Source organism: Crotalus tigris, unplaced genomic scaffold (assembly GCF_016545835.1).
Source record: "Crotalus tigris isolate CLP2741 ecotype Arizona unplaced genomic scaffold, ASM1654583v1 scf7180000017940.1788314, whole genome shotgun sequence".
In the NCBI taxonomy this organism is placed as follows: domain Eukaryota; kingdom Metazoa; phylum Chordata; class Lepidosauria; order Squamata; family Viperidae; genus Crotalus; species Crotalus tigris.
In genome coordinates, this window is record NW_024096732.1 from 1733402 (window position 1) to 1748614 (window position 15213).

At 46.0% G+C, this 15213-nt stretch overlaps 1 protein-coding gene across 7 annotated transcripts in view; it reads left to right on the forward strand.

Moving 5' to 3' along the window:
* Positions 1-1330: 1330 nt before the first annotated feature.
* PRRC2B (proline rich coiled-coil 2B) overlaps positions 1331-15213 on the forward strand; it is a 30375-nt gene continuing 16492 nt past the window's right edge. For 2 of the 7 annotated variants that reach the window (XM_039345177.1, XM_039345178.1), the window contains exons 1-15: positions 1333-1510; positions 6272-6439; positions 7105-7282; positions 7842-7944; positions 8091-8163; positions 8290-8433; positions 10213-10454; positions 11004-11125; positions 11804-11946; positions 12271-12361; positions 12683-12869; positions 12961-13273; positions 13914-14095; positions 14271-14472; positions 14593-14794. In XM_039345177.1, coding sequence (XP_039201111.1) covers positions 6325-6439; positions 7105-7282; positions 7842-7944; positions 8091-8163; positions 8290-8433; positions 10213-10454; positions 11004-11125; positions 11804-11946; positions 12271-12361; positions 12683-12869; positions 12961-13273; positions 13914-14095; positions 14271-14472; positions 14593-14794 — 2297 coding nt within the window. In that variant the 5' untranslated portion in view covers positions 1333-1510; positions 6272-6324. Of the gene's footprint in view, positions 1511-2657; positions 6440-7104; positions 7283-7841; positions 7945-8090; positions 8164-8289; positions 8434-10212; positions 10455-11003; positions 11126-11803; positions 11947-12270; positions 12362-12682; positions 12870-12960; positions 13274-13913; positions 14096-14270; positions 14473-14592; positions 14795-15213 lie in introns of those variants that run through there. The other 5 variants (XR_005556909.1, XR_005556910.1, XR_005556911.1 and 2 more) reach the window with 4 other exon arrangements.

A 15213-nucleotide genomic window follows, 5' to 3' on the forward strand; every position in this document is an offset into this window, starting at 1 on the left:
TTTAAATATTACTCAAACTCCATATCATTTAAGTATTTATTATTTATCAAAATTATATAGCTGTCCATCTCACAAAACAAACTCCTCTGGGCAATGTACTAATTATTATCTATATACACATACAGCCTATAAAAATGCACATTTAAAAAAAAATTGTTTTCCAGTGTGCACCTCCTCTTGTTCACTCTTCTACGTGTTTGCACAAAATATTAGGTATATTTATTCTCTTGAGTTTGATGAGTTGCCTTGGAGATATATAGATCTCTGGAAAATCTGGCACTTATAGTCACAGGCTGGGAGGTGGTGCTTAGTGTAAATTAATTCCTATTGTCAAGATAAAGGATCTGGTTTTCTGTAATCCCTGTTTGTGATCTGTCAAAAGCAAGAGCTTCTTCCATCCCGGACAGTGTATATTGTAGAAAAGAAAAATCCAGGATGGGATTAACCGTATTTTGTTGGCTAAAGCCCAGTTTTAATGCAGAAATCTGGAGTTATTAGCCTTCCTATTTATATCAAGCAATTCTGTCATCAAAAATTCAGTAGTCAGTTCAATTATGCCCGGTTAATTTTATAATCTCAGTTTCAGAAGAGGAATTCTCTCATTCATTCTAAGGATCTGTATCTTCCCTATTTTCCCTCCCTCCCTTCCTTTTTCCTTTCTCTCCTTCCTGTTTACATTTTTCCTTCTTTTTCCCTTTCTTGCTTTCCTTCCTTTCTCTTTTTTTGGGGTCTTCTTTCCTTTCCCCTTCCTCACCTCCCTTCCTTCTTTCTTCCCTTCTCGTATTTCTTTCTTTCTTTCTTTCCTTCCTTTCTTTCTTTTTTCCCCTTTCTCACTATCCTTCCCTCCCTTTCCCATTTTGTTACTTTCTTTCTCTTTTTTCTTCCTACTTTCCTCCCTTCTCATTTTTCCTTTTTTCGTTTTCTTTCTCTTCTCCTTTTTCCATTCCTCATTTTCCTCCCTTCTTCTTTCCTTACCCTCCTTTCTTACTTTTCCTCCCTTTTTTCCTTCCTTTCTTCTTTCACGTTTTCCCCTTCCTTCCCTTTCCCTTCTTTCTTTCTTTCTTTCTTTCTTTCTTTCTTTCTTTCTTTCTTTCTTTCTTTCTTTCTTTCCTCCCTTCCTGACCTTCCTTCCTTTTTTCTTTCCTTCTTTCTCTTCTTCATTTCCCTTCCTCCCTCCCTCACTTTCCCCCTTGCTCTCCCCGGCGGGCCCTGCAGGCGCCGCTGTCCCCTTCTGCCAGCCGGGCCGCGGCGGACTGAGCTGCTCACTCCAGCCCGGGGACTGGTAGGCCTCGCTGAGGAGGCGGAGGCGGAGGCGGAGGAGGAGGAGGCGGCGGCGAGCGGCGAGAGGCGGAGGGCCAGTCGAAGAGACGCCGAGAGGCAGCAGCAGCAGCAGCCGCCGCGCCGAGCTCCGCTGCCGCCGCGCCATCCGCCGCCATCCGCCGCCCCCAGGCGCCCCGCCCGCCCGAGACCCGGCTCCCCAGGCGCAGCGGGCTCCCCACAAGCACCACAGGTGGGCATCGGGGGGCGGCCGCGGGGCTGGGGGCTCTGCCGCGGGCCGGAGAGGCGGCCGGCCGTAAGATGGAGACGCAGCAGGCCCGGCCTGGCTCGCTGGCCTCCCAAGCAGCGCAGTGCAAAGCAAAGCATCCTCCCCTCCGCTTTTGCCGCCCCATATTGCAAAAAAGAGGGGTGCTTTGCAAAGGGGAGGGGTGCATTTCGGTGGGGGGGCTTATTTTTTTTGCAATGGGTGCGAGGACGTTGCATGGGAGGGGTCCCTCCCCCTTTCTCCTCCCCCCCCTTCCCCGACTCTTTATTTTTGGTGCTTATTATTTTTGCAAAAGACCTTTCCAGACCCCCCCTCCTTTAAACCTGGGGAGGGGGATCTTTGGAGGTCGTCCTCTGCTGGCAAGGCCTGTCTGAGCCCCCCTCCCCTTCTTCCTGGCGGCCTCTGACTCCCACCCCCAGACCCCTCCCTTTTACTTATTTATTTTTATGCATTTATTGAAAACATGGCTAGAGCCGCCCGTCTTGCAGACAACTCTTTGCACCCGATTTAAACACAAATTTAATCCTGGCTTAATGGCATCTTATTTCTCTCCCCCTCCTCCTTTATTTTTTTCTTCTCTCCTTCTCCTTCCTGGATCTGAACTGAACTGGCCTTTTGAGGTCCCCCCTCCCTAGGGGGTCGGTGTGTGGTTGTGTTGCCATTTTGTGCTGCTGCTGTGCCTGCCTGCTGCTTTCTCCCACCAGGGTTAGCTGGTGTTTCCATTGTTTTGGTTGCGGGTGTCGCCTGCCAGCCAGGCCTGGGCGATGCTGGCCCCCTCCCCACATCATCCCTGGCTACCAAAACTGCCCGCTGGGCTACCTGGGTGGACACCAGGCAGCGCAATCTTAATTTTCCTGGTGCGTTTTGCAAAAAGCATCCGATGGGCATCTCTGTCCATTTTTCGCTACGACACACCTGGCGTTCCCAAGCAAGAGCAAGCAATGGCTTCCATCTCCTTTTTTTTCATGCGCTACCAGTGCGAAGAGAGAAGAGCTGATGTTTTAAAAAGGCCATCTTATTATTGGGGGGGGGAGCCAGGCCCAAATTTGCATTTTTATGAGGTTTTCAGTTGTATTTTTTGTGGGGGTGGGGGTGGAAAAGGGGGCGTCTGGTTTGAAGACATGCCGCAAGTGCTTCGGTGCTGTGGGTGATAAACATGGAAGCGTGTCTCCGTTGCGCACCTCTCTTTGGGTGGCTTTGTTTTCTGTTTTAAGCACAAAATCCACATCCTGGATTTTGGATGTGGGAAGTCAGGAGATCCACCCCAGGCTTGTTGTTGTTGTTTTTTATTTAAAAAAAAAAACGGGGTGCACATTGTCCAAACCCGGTGACACACGAGATGTTTGGGAGGAAGTTGAATTCAAAGGTTGCTTTCAGGAAAATTGCGTGCAGTGTTGCGATGGGATTTGTGTTTTTTTTTTTTTTTAACTCTAGATCTTACCCCAGCCCCCCTTTTTGCAGGTTTTGTTGCATCTAGTAGTGGATTAAAAACCAGGCAGATCCAGGCCCAGCTTGGCCCTGCGGAGAATTGGTGTGTGGCAAAGACAAAACCAAATCTTTGTTGCTTTTTCTTTGTTTATTTGTCATCTTCCCCTGAAAGAGAAACACAAACCAAACCAAAGGAAGAATTGTAGCAACATAGGTTTATGTTTATATTTGCTAAGTGGGGCTCTCCTCTGATTAATCTCCCTCTTGCAACATGTTTGATTGTTTTGTGGTTCCCCAAAGTTTATGCTTTAATATTTGTAGCAATCTCTTGAGAGGCCAAAAGTCTGGGGGGGGGTGTCTGCATTTTTGCACTGTGTTTTCAAACTGTCTGGCCTCCCTACAAGGTTTTCTCTGTCCTCCTGATTTTTTTCCCAGCTTGCAATTTCTTATTTGTGTTGTCTCGTGATTTTTTGTTTTGTTTTGTAAGTTTTCACATGCCGCTTCTTTGATTTTTCATTGTTTCCTATTTTGATTTCTCAAACTGGACACTGGCCCACCTTTGGTTGGTTAAACTAAGTTTGATTTGGTATCTTATGGGTTTCTAAAAATTAGGCCTTGGTTTTCCCAGTCCTATAATCCCAAATAAAATAAGCTACTTTTAAAAATGGGTTTCTGTATGCAGCATGCCTGCGTGGTTTTTACAGGTTGGTGGAATAGGAGCTGATAAATATAATAAATGTTGCTACCTCATACCAAAAGGCTGAAATTTGTCAAGGCTTATTTCCCATGTAATGTAGAGATATTTCTGGTAGGTTTAGAGGAATATCCATCTTAGTTTTCCTCTGTCATGACAAATATTAGATTGTTGTGAGATGCTAGACTGGCAAAACCAACACTGACATACCGATCCATTGTGGGGGGGGGGAGGAAAGTAAATTAAAACTGTAATTACACTCGCCATAAAAAGAGTGCAACCTTTTGGCTTCTACAGAGCTCTTCATCAGACTGGGAAGAAGTAGAGGTGGTCATCATTTGTGGCTAGGACGGGCACTTTTTGCAGGTTGCGTAGTCTTTGCAAAACTCAACATTTGGGATGGCAAATCCTGTTTGCTTTGATACGTGGATTTCCTGTGTTGCGCCGAAGAATGTTGTGGAGTCATTCGTGGCAAAGAGGAGACTGTTGTCGTCGTTTTAGGAATGGGAGAGAAAGCCATTGACTCTGCTTGTTGGAAGGTTGCAAATGGCGCTCACATCACCCCCGGGACAGAGAGACAGTTGTTTTGTCCCATTTTGTGACCTTCCTTGTTAAGTGAATCAGATTTCCTCATTGACTTTGCTGGTTAGGAGGTCGCAAAAAGGGTCATGTGACCTCAGGATGCTGCAACCGTCTTAAGTACATGCCAGTTGCCAAGGCTCTGAATTTCGATCATTTGAACATAAGTGTGAAAACCAGTCGTAAGTCAGTGCTGTTATAACTTTGAACGGTCGCTAAACAAATAGCTGTAAGTCAGGGACTCGCTGTGTCACACAACATGCTTTTTACTAGTTGTGTTTTTGTACTAGAGCAGGCATGTCAAACTGCCGGGATGCGTCACGCCAAAACCGCGCCCTCCCCATTGCCGGCAATGGAGAAAAAGTCACGATACATTGCGCGATGTCATGTGACGTTGCGAGTTTGACATGCCTTAGCAGAGGCTAAACTTGGTTTTAAGGTGTTTTTTTTTTCCTTCCTTTCTCTTTTAGCAACAGACATTTTGGGTGGTAAGCAGAGGATTACCTGTGTCTAATTTATTTAGTGTTTATTAAATTTATTTGCCACTCATCTGGCTGCAAATTGACTCTTGGTGGCTTGCAACATTCATATTGATTGACATATGGTGCCGAGATGGATCTGTTTAGCTCTGCTTTACTAGAAAAGCTACACAAACTGGAATTACGTGTTAAACTGTAAATCCTGTTCAGGTGACACTTTCTGATCCGGGTATAAACAATCAAGCCAGATTTGAATTTAGGAATCGAGAATCAGAGGTTGGGGCAGTGCAATCATTTTTCTCTGCACAAAATCTGGAAAAAAAATAATTTTTTTTAACCAGGCTGCAATTTTGCAAAGAATAGATTTATTAACATGCCAGATGCTTATCAAATAGAAACAGAGCCGAACGTGTATCAGACAGATTCAGAGTGAATCAAATTGGGCCTGATGTGAGCCCAGTGGGAATTGTTTCAGGAAATAAAATTGATTTGCTGAAGATACCCACCCTGGAAAAGAGGGCCAGACTAGATGCTCTCTAGTGTCCCTTCCAAACCATATGCTCTATCCTTCTCTGAAATTTATGGCCGCCAAAGGTTGGCCCATGATAGTGCAAGGTACATTTTCTGATGTTTCTTTTGGCCCAAGAAATGAAAAATGGATTTGAGGGATATATTTTTTCTTATAGGTTTCTTCTTTCTTTCTTTCTTTCTTTCTTTCTTTCTTTCTTTCTTTCTTTCTTTCTTTCTTTCTTTCTTTCTTTCTCTTATTTATGTGGGAGGATAAATACGCAAAGGGGAAAAGGTTCTGTTGAGCCCCAGGCCCTCCTTTCCATTTTAGGAACTTTAAGGCAGGTTGAAATTTAAATTTAGTTTCCCTTCCCATCCAGGACTGTGTAAACCGAATCCAGGTTAACTTCAGCAGGCACTTTTCCTTGCTATTTCACTTCCCGCAGTGATCAGAATTTCAGTCCCGTGTTAAATGCTAAAAAAAAAAAAAAAAAAAATTACATTTCCGTTCGGGGCTCAAAACATTTCCTGCATCGAATTGGCGATTTTGCACACCCAAAGAGAAAGCTTTTGTGCTTGAACCAAGTCAACTTGAAAAGTCATGCACGGTCCTATTAAAATGGATCATCTGTTGTTTTAAACAGTTCTGTTGGAGTTTGTTTTAAACCACCTACAGTGTGCGGAATTGGCATGTAAGGTTGTCCCCAAATCTGTCATTAGATCTGTATAGCTTTGTCCAGATTTTTGATGGGGTGTTTTGGAGGTAGAAATGCTACCTTAGTTGAGAAGGTGAAATTCCTTTTTTGGAGGCTGTTTGCTGACATGAAGAGTTGCATTGTCTGTAAAATGAGAAAGCCTCACCCTTCCTTCCTTCCTTCCTTCCTTCCTTCCTTCCTTCCTTCCTTCTCCCTTCTCTCCTCCCTCCCTCCCTTCTTTTCCCTTCCTTCTTTCCTTCCTTCTCTCCTTCCCTCCCTCCTTCTTTTCCTTCCTTCCTTCCTTCCATCCATCATATTTATTTTTGTCACCTTTTCTTCCCTGCAGGCAGATCAGGAGCGGTGCAGAGAAATTTCCTTGCTCGATGACATTTCATCGAGATGTCCGATCGTTCGGGGCCAACAACCAAGGGAAAGGATGGGAAAACCAAGTACACGACGCTCAGCCTGTTTGATAAATATAAAGGAAAGTCAGTAGAAACAGTCAGAAGCACCAGTAAGCAGCATGGAAAGGATTGGGAACTCGGGGGGATGAGATTGTGCATATAAATCAGCCGTCTTTCAATATTATTTGCACCTGCCAATCTGGATTTGGAAGGGAAGCTGGTTATGGGATGGATGGGGCACCACCAGGTGATCTTGCTGGAGATTTTAATATATATATTTTTTATGCTTTTAAGTGCAGTGCATCTGACTGGGTTGCACTTGGGATGAAGCTGGGTGTATTTGTGAGGAGGAGCTATTTCTCCAACTTTCTTATAAACACAGGCGGTCCTCGACTTACAACCACAACGGAGCCCAAAAATTTGTGTCTCTAAGTGAGACCTTTGTGAAGTGAATTTTTGCCCCATTTTGCAACATTTCTTGCCACAGTTGTCCATTGAATCATCTCAGTTCTTAAGTTAGTGACACGGTTGTTAAGTGGATCTGCCCCCATTGACTTGTGGTCGTAAGCCGAGGACTACCTGAAGTTTATCGGCTGCCCAGAGTCCCCTTGTGGGGGAGATAACAAATTTAATAAATCAATAACAACAATGGGTCCGGGTGGATCGTTGCCGTGCTCTCCCTCTGTCTGAAACGTTATTGTATAAGGGGGTTAGACTAGAAGATCTCCCAGGCCCCTCCCCACTCTGTGACGCTGTTCTGTTCCATTCTTGCTAGTTATTCCTCGACATGGGTTGCAGAGTCTCGGGAAAGTTGCGTCTGCGCGGCGAATGCCCCCTCCGGCCAATTTGCCAAGTCTGAAATCGGAGCATAAAGGAAACAACCCCAATATCCTCATTGTGCCCAAGGACGGAACAGGATGGGCAAACAAACAGGACCCTCCAGAGCAAAAGAGGTGAGCCCTTCCTGCTTTGGAAGGGACAGCCCTGCGAGGTAGGCCAGGTCAGGAGTGAGACGCTTCAGGAGCGGATGTGGTTAGGGGAGGTTACGACCACAGAATCTTTTCCCCACTTTTTTTTCCTTCCCCCAAAATAGTTTGATTAAGTCAAAAAAAAAACATGCAGATTGCAACGAGTATAGAAATGCAAAAAAAAAAGTATAAAAGAAAATCAGAAAGGGGAAAAAAAAAAGAAGTAACTTCCTCCTTCACCCCAGCAAGTAAAAACAATCTGAAGAGTTTAGTCATTTTTTTTTCCTCCACCAGAAGCGGTGTTTGTAAATAGAAACAAAATTAATTGCGTCTCTTTCCTTGATTAAAGCAGTCCGTTTCTAGCCATCTCTGCTGACTCCCATCAGCTTTTGCAGCTGTTGTGGGCATAATCCAACTTTTTTTTTTTAGCTTTTTGAGATGACCAAAGTTTACAAAAATAACGCCAATTTGTGATACTGGCCGGCCTCTGAACCCATCCGGGTCTTTGGGCACTCTGGTCATTCTCTCCTTCCATTTGTGTCAGTTCCAGTTGCACAGCCACACAGCCGCAGGAGTCGCTGCCACAGCAGGATTTACAGAAATCTGTCTCCAATTTACAGAAGCGGACCCCGTCAATCAGCCAGGAGGTGGGTAGGTCGAAGACAGCTGTCGGATAGATGGCTGGGGCGAGGAAGGCCAGTTGCTTAGCGGTGGAAATTTTGGAGTCAGTTATGGCCGTGGGTCAAGGACTGCTAGCAAATGCTCCTATTTCTTTTTTTTAATTTCTCCGCAGAATACAAATTCAGCACCCGGTGGTATAAAATCATGGGCGCAGCTGAATGGAAAGCCAGCCAGATCAGAAGGTGGTGGGTATCACCCGTGGGCGGGCGGTGTGTGCTTAGGCAGGCCTGTCTTTCGGTCCCAGGCTGGAAGGATGAGCCTGGTGGATGGCACCAGCCTGATCCCTGGCGCTCCTTTTCTCTCTCCCACAGGTTTAAGGGTCTCAAACCGACTGTTATCCTTCTCTCCCGAGGATTTTCCAACGTTGAAAGCAGCTGGAGAGCAGGACAGGTCTGGCAAAGAAAAGGGCGTCTTAGATCCGTCGTATGGGCCCGGACCAAGCCTCCGCCCCCAGAGTATGTAACTCCCTGGAAAATGCCATGTGTGTATTTGTGTGAAGGGAGAGGGGGGGTCCTCAGCCTCTTTGATGATGAAATAAGCTCCAAAGTCTTCTCCCCAGCACTTCCCACTTCAGCTTCACTGCTGAATTGCAAGTAATTTACTCAAGGAAGAGTAAATAGGTTGAAGAGTGGAATCCTTGGCACTCTCCGAGCTTAGTTGCTTTTTTACAGACATTTCATCACCCAACCAGGGAACGTCACCAGTGCTAGTGAGTGTGTGGCTCGCTCCCCGTTTATATACAGTAGCTCTGAACTTGGTTATTTACTTGCAGACGTTTCATTACCCAGCTAGATAACACCATCAGTGTTAGGGTGGCTCGCTCCCTGTTTATATGTGGTAACTCTGAGCTTGGTGGCCTTCTTGCAAACGTTTCATTACCCAGCTAGGTGACAACATTATTGCCACTGCGTGTGGCTTGCTCCCTGTTTATATATACAGTACAGCTCTTCTGGCAGGTATCTCATGCTAAGTTTGCAGTTCGCAAAATACGTGTCTCCCCAGGCCCATCTTTTTCTATCCATATTGAGAATTGTGCTTTTAGATGAAGGAAAAAAAGCAACAAGTGTCCCGGAATCCACTTGGGTTCATTTTACAGAAGCCCAAGCTCCGGAGGGAAAAGATGTATGATTGTTTTGTTGCCATGTTGATGGAGGTGGTATCCAAGGCTTGTTGCTAGGCGATGGAACTTGGTCCAGGGACCAGAGAAGACTTGGACAGGAACATGTGGAAGCGAGTGATAACTAAGCTAGGAGAAATTTTATCCAGAGCTGGACCAAATTGGTGGAATGGGGGGGGGGTGGGGTTCAAAACCCCCAATACACGAGACTCAAGCTAAATTTCTGGTGCAGTCAGCAACTGGCAGTATTGTAATCATAGTTTCTGGGGAGTTAACTAGAGTTCTCACAACTAAAACGGAGGGGCTGCCCCAAAGAGGAGGGGGTCAGCCTATCCTCCAAAGCATCGGAGAGTAGGATGAGAAGCCAGGGGTGGAAAGAAGATTCCTCCAGTTCTGCTTCCATGTTAGCTTTCTCTGGGGGGTCCAAATAATTCTGGGTCAGCATCCAGTTTTGTCTCCAAGAAAGGACCCATCCAGTTCTTTCCGACGGTTTCTCGTGGGCCTCGGTTTTGAATCGTTTGGGTTCCAAACATCCTCTTTCAGGTGTCGGATAACCCAAGGCGGTTCCGTTTTTCAGAACTCAGACCAAAGACCCATTTCCGCATTCCACACATTCTTTTAGCAGTCTGTCAACTGTTTCTTTGTGGGAGGGACTTCCCACCCACCCCTCTTTTCTTTCTTCTTCTCCATTAAGGTCAATGTCTTAATCCTCTTTCCAGGCTGATGAAAAGGAGAGGGGGGAAAAATCACTCATCGAACAAAAGCTGATCCAAACCGAAATTCTTTTCTATGTTTAGCTGCCCATGTGGATTTGTTTAGGAACGTTTTGAGCATGCCAGAGTTTTAAATGTTAGGTCTTTTTTTTTTTTTAACTGCTTGCCTTTCCTTTCCCTTCCCTTCCTCTCTCTCTCTCTCTCTTTCTTTCTTTCATTCCTTCCTTTCTCTTCCTCTTTCTTTCTTTCTTTCTCTCTCTCGCTCTCTGTCTTTCCTTCATTCCTTCCTTTTTTTCTCTGTCTGTCTCCTTCCTTCCTTCCTTTCTTTCTTTCTTTCTTTCTTTCTTTCTTTCTTTCTTTCTTTCTTTCTTCTTTCTTTCTCTTCCTTCTTCCCTCCCTCTCAGATGTCACAAGTTGGAGGGAAGGTGGTGGTAGAAACAGCGCCTCGTCCACCTCTTTGTCCCCCTTCCCAACTGAGCTGGCTACCAAGAGCTCCAGTGCAGGAGAGGATGCTCCGGCCTCAGCAAGCGGTGCCAATCCGAAGGAGCCGTCTCCCTGTCCTTCTCTGCCTCCTCGCAAAGGAGCGTCTCAGTTTATGGCCAACACGTACCAGCCACCCACTTACCACGACATGCTGCCCGCCTTCGTAAGTTCTGGAACGCCTTCACAATCGATCTGCCGCAGTATAAGAGGCTGGAAGCCGCCTGCGGGGTTTCTACAGGTTAAATACAGGCAGTTTATTTAGTGATCCAGCATCCTGGTGGTCACATGATCAAAATTCAGCCACTTGGCAACTAACGTGTCATTACGACGGTCGCAGTGTCCCCGGGTCAGTTGTCAAGCGTCCGAAGGTAAATGACGTGACCAGGGGGATGCTGCAAAGATCATAAGCGTGAAAAATGGTCATAAGTCACTTCAGTGTCGTCGTAACGTCGCTAAATAAACTGTTGTAAATCAAGGACTCCCTCTACCTCAAAAAATCCAATGTATTTTCTTCTCCTTACACAACAGGTTCGCAAACAGCTACAAACTTTCCCATCTATATTTCACAAAAATACTATACGTATTTTTTTTAATTCAAAAGAAGGTTGTCTGTGAGATTTAGCACCCTGAATGTGGTCTTCCCAGTAAAGAAAGAAAACGGAGGGTTTAACCGTTTCTAACCCTTGTTTTTATATCTTCCCCCCCATCTCAGATGTGTTCAAATCCACCAGCCGAGACCCCCACCTTGACTGAACGGGCATCCTTTCCTCTCCCCTCCTTCTGCCTGGAACCCCGAGTCCCCTTCAGACAACATCAGCCCAGTGACCAAGACGGGTAAGTCGACAGACACTATAGCATTGTGCGAGATTTTGGTCAACTCGGCCGCACTGATTGCCGGGATGTCTTGTTTGCAACTTCCAAGTACCGTTCCTAAGAACTTTTTGCCGTCTTGGAGCGAGGGCTTTTCACATCCTGCAGTTGTCTGTTGTGTTAGTGCAAAAGGGGTACGGTTTGTTTAGTGACGGTTCGAAGTTACAATTCCACTGGAAAAAGCTTTGCGACCGTCTAACAAGCAGAGTCAACGGGGATTGCCAAAGATTTATTTATGAGACTTATTTATGAGACTTATATACCGCTTTAAGTGCAAGCACTCTCTAAGCGGTGTACACCAGTAAGCAATGTATATATATATATATATTTACATTGCCCCCAACAATCTGGGTCCTCATTTTACCTACCCCAGAAGGATGGAAGACTGAGTCAACCTTGAGCCGGTGAGATTTGAACCGCTGACCTGCTGAACACAGTCAGCTAAAGTGGCCTGCAATACTGCACTCTAACTGCTGTGCCACCTCGGCTCATCTAAGATCTTGAGATCTTTCTTGGAGATAATGCTGAACAACATCAGCCCAGTCTTATCTTGGCCTCTGCTGCTTGTGGCCCCAATCTAGAGGTTTTGCACTACTTTCCCTTTTGTCCACCAAAACGGTTTCCCAAACTCTCCATTGACAGAAAAGACAAGCGACTTGGGGTTCCACGGCCAGTTCGTCCGGTCCGACCATCGGGGGAGCGAGTCCCCAGACCGACCATCATCAATGCAGAGAACCTGAAAGGTCTGGATGAACTGGACAATGACACTGAGGACGGCTGGGCAGGTAAGCGCCACCATGCCCACGTTGGGGTCTTGTTCTATGGACTCTAGGCTAGACTTAATGAATGACCTTTGGCTAAAGTTAGGAATTAGTCTTAGATTCAGGATTAGGATTAGCTGTGCTGCATTTGGAAACAAATGGCTTTGGGGTTAGTTTTAGGCTTAAAGCTAGACTAGACCAGACTAGACTTAGAAACAAATAGCTTTTGGTTTTAGTTTTCTGCAAAAGAGACTAACAAACAGATTCCTTGTTTGGTGGGTAAGTCCACAATGAATTAGCACTGACAGTTGGCTTTGCTTCTCCTCGCTTGGTCCCTTACTTTCCTAGGAATTCACGACGAAGTGGATTATTCCGAAAAACTGAAGTTCAGTGAGGATGAGGAGGAGGAAGAAAACCCCAAGGACGGAAGGCAGAAATGGTAAATGGAAAGAGATCCACGTGTCGTGGATTACCATGTCTCGTGTAGAAAAAAAAAAGTCTGGGTGAGTTTGCCCCAGTCACCAGGAGACGGTGCATTCTAGTCCTGACTTAGGTGTGAAAGCTAGCTGGGTGACCTTGAGAGTTCTAGTACCCCCTTAGGCACCTTAGCTGGGTGACTCCCTCTAAGCCCAGACCACCTCACAGGATTGTTGTGGGGAAAATAGGTGGAGGAAGAAGTATTAGCTATGCTTATTTATAAAAATAATACCAGTGAGATATAAATAAATCATTAAAATGGGCTCCATGCCTCCATTGGCAGGAACAGCTGGGATCCCCGAAGGCTGCCTTTGTTGAACCCGGCAGAAAACATCAATGCCAGGCACCCCCCAGAGGACCCCAAGACTTGGAACGACTCAGCCAGCCTATCTCGGTCCATGCACAAAGTGTCGGAAAGTCTGCCAACCTCCAGGAAGCTGAACGGCTGGACCCCTCTTCCAGAATATCAGGTATTTCGAACTGGGGCCCCAAGCTGCTTGTGGATTTCTGCATCCTCATCTCGCCTTTTGTTGTGATGCCGGTTTCTTAATTCTTGAGCAGAAACCCCCGCTGTCGTGTCTGCGGCAGCAGTGTTCAGAAGAAAAAGAAGAGAAATTGCCCTCGAGGCAGAAGTTTGTCTACTCGGAAATGTCGGAAGCCGTTGAGCGGGCCAGGCGGCGACGGGAAGAGGAAGAGCGCAGAGCACGGGAAGAGCGCCTGGCCGCCTGCGCGGCGAAACTGAAGGAGCTGGATCAGAAGTGCAAGCTGGCTCAGAAAGCAGGAGAGGGTCACAAACACCCAGAGAGTGACGAACCCCGAGCCTCGGCCTCAGAGAAGACTGCCGTCTCGGAGAACGGCCACGCAGTCCGGAGAGGTATGGACATGCACATAGGTGGATGGTCCAGCCGTTCAGATTGAACTTGGATACCACAAACCTCTTAGCCAGAAAAAAGCCACGATGAAATATGGAGTGTAGGTCCTGTTGTGTCAGGACTGCTCACTAAGGCTCCAGCTAAGATAATTTATTTGTTTGTCTAGTCAGCTGTTAGCACTAAATCGGCATTAGATAAGATTTAGCAGAATTTAAGAAGGATCGGGTTTGGATCGATGGCAGGATCTCCAGGCTAATTACTCGTTTGACTCCACCGGCCACATGACTGATTTATGACGTTTTTGTAAAAATAGCTACCCCCTCCCTACGTTTACTTCCAGTTTTCAGCAAAAATGTCCCACAATGAAAAATTAGTCTGTTTACTGACCACAGTGTTTGCTTAATGACTGTTGTGCTCGCTTTGCGACCACTGTAAAACAGCTCATCAAATCCTGAGCAATCCTAACGACCCATTTTGCGACTCATGAACGTCACGTCATAATGGCCCATGATACGACTGTCGCTGCTTTCAAACCGAAAGCAAACATATCTTTATCTGTTGTGTTTCCTGCCTGGCCTACTTGGTAAGGCCGTTGTTTTAGGGAGCTTTCAATTTTTGCCTTCTCCTTTATCTCCTCCTTAGCGGTCCCTGAGGCTCATACCCAGGAACCCCCTTCTGGTTACGTGGATGAGGAGACCCCAACAGTTTCCTCAACAGCCCTACGGAGTAGCAGTGAGGAGGAGCTGGGCGAAACCGTCTCCCCCATGCAGGAATTTGGCAAATTCTCCAAGCTGCTTCCGCCACGATTCCAGAGAAAGCAGCAAGTAAGAGAACCAACGTGGTGTTTGTTTCAGTAACCAAATAACTTTTCTCGTACTGTTTTTGTCTACTGGTGAGTTGCAGTTGAGCTGAGCAGCTTCTGAGGTCAGACAGCCCGAATTCTCAGCATTGCTACGTCTACCGATAGCAGGTTAATTATTTTTCCATGTTTCTTTTCAGGACCAGCTCTACAAAATGCAAAACTGGCCACCTTCCCAGATCTATCCACCCTCTTCCCATCCTCAGCGGACTTTCTACCCAGCCCACCCACAGATGTTGGGGTTCGATCCTCGGTGGTTGATGATGCCTTCCTACATGGACCCTCGAGTCACTCCAGCACGCACCCCTGTAGATTTCTACCCTTCATCCCTTCATCCATCTGGTAAAGCGTATACGAAATATAGAAAGTTTTAATTGTACGATGCTTGTACGTTTCCTATTTTTATAATTAAGCATCGTTGAGCACGATCTGATGTATATTTTCTCTCTCTCACCCGACTAGGGGTTATGAAGCCAGATTCCGTGAATGGGGGTAGCTGCCCATCGGAGGAGCAGAGCTGCCAGTCGGTGGGGCTGCAGGAGAGAAAAGGAGAAGCCCTTCCCATCTGGGGTCCAGAAAGTTTTGTCTCCTTGCCGAGCAAAAACTGTTCTGTTTCCCAGCCAAGGCAAGCAGAGAGTGTGACAGAGGAAGGATTACATTCCAGGTAAGTGTAGGCCCTCCGAGATGGAGTTTAAGAGGCTAAATATAAATAGTCCTCATTGAATGACCATGTTGGGGATTGGAAACCTGGTGATTAAATGAAGTAGTTGCTAAGTGAAATCACCCTTGCTTATTCTCTTGCTTCAGCTTTCCTTTGCTTTAAAGACCTGCAAAGGTCATTAAAAATGAGGATTGGTCACAAAGTGACTTTTTCATCTCTACATAACTGCATAAGGTTACTAGACAAGGCATTTGCTAAATCAAATCTACCTGTAATGGGGCTGCCATCAATTTTATTCCTTGATTTTTATTTTTGGGTTGGGAGGTGGTTTGGAATCAGTGTTCAATTGTGTTGCCTTATAAATCGACAGTATAAATCATGAAGCGAATTATTTTCTTTGGCGATCTTGCTGCCAAAATAAA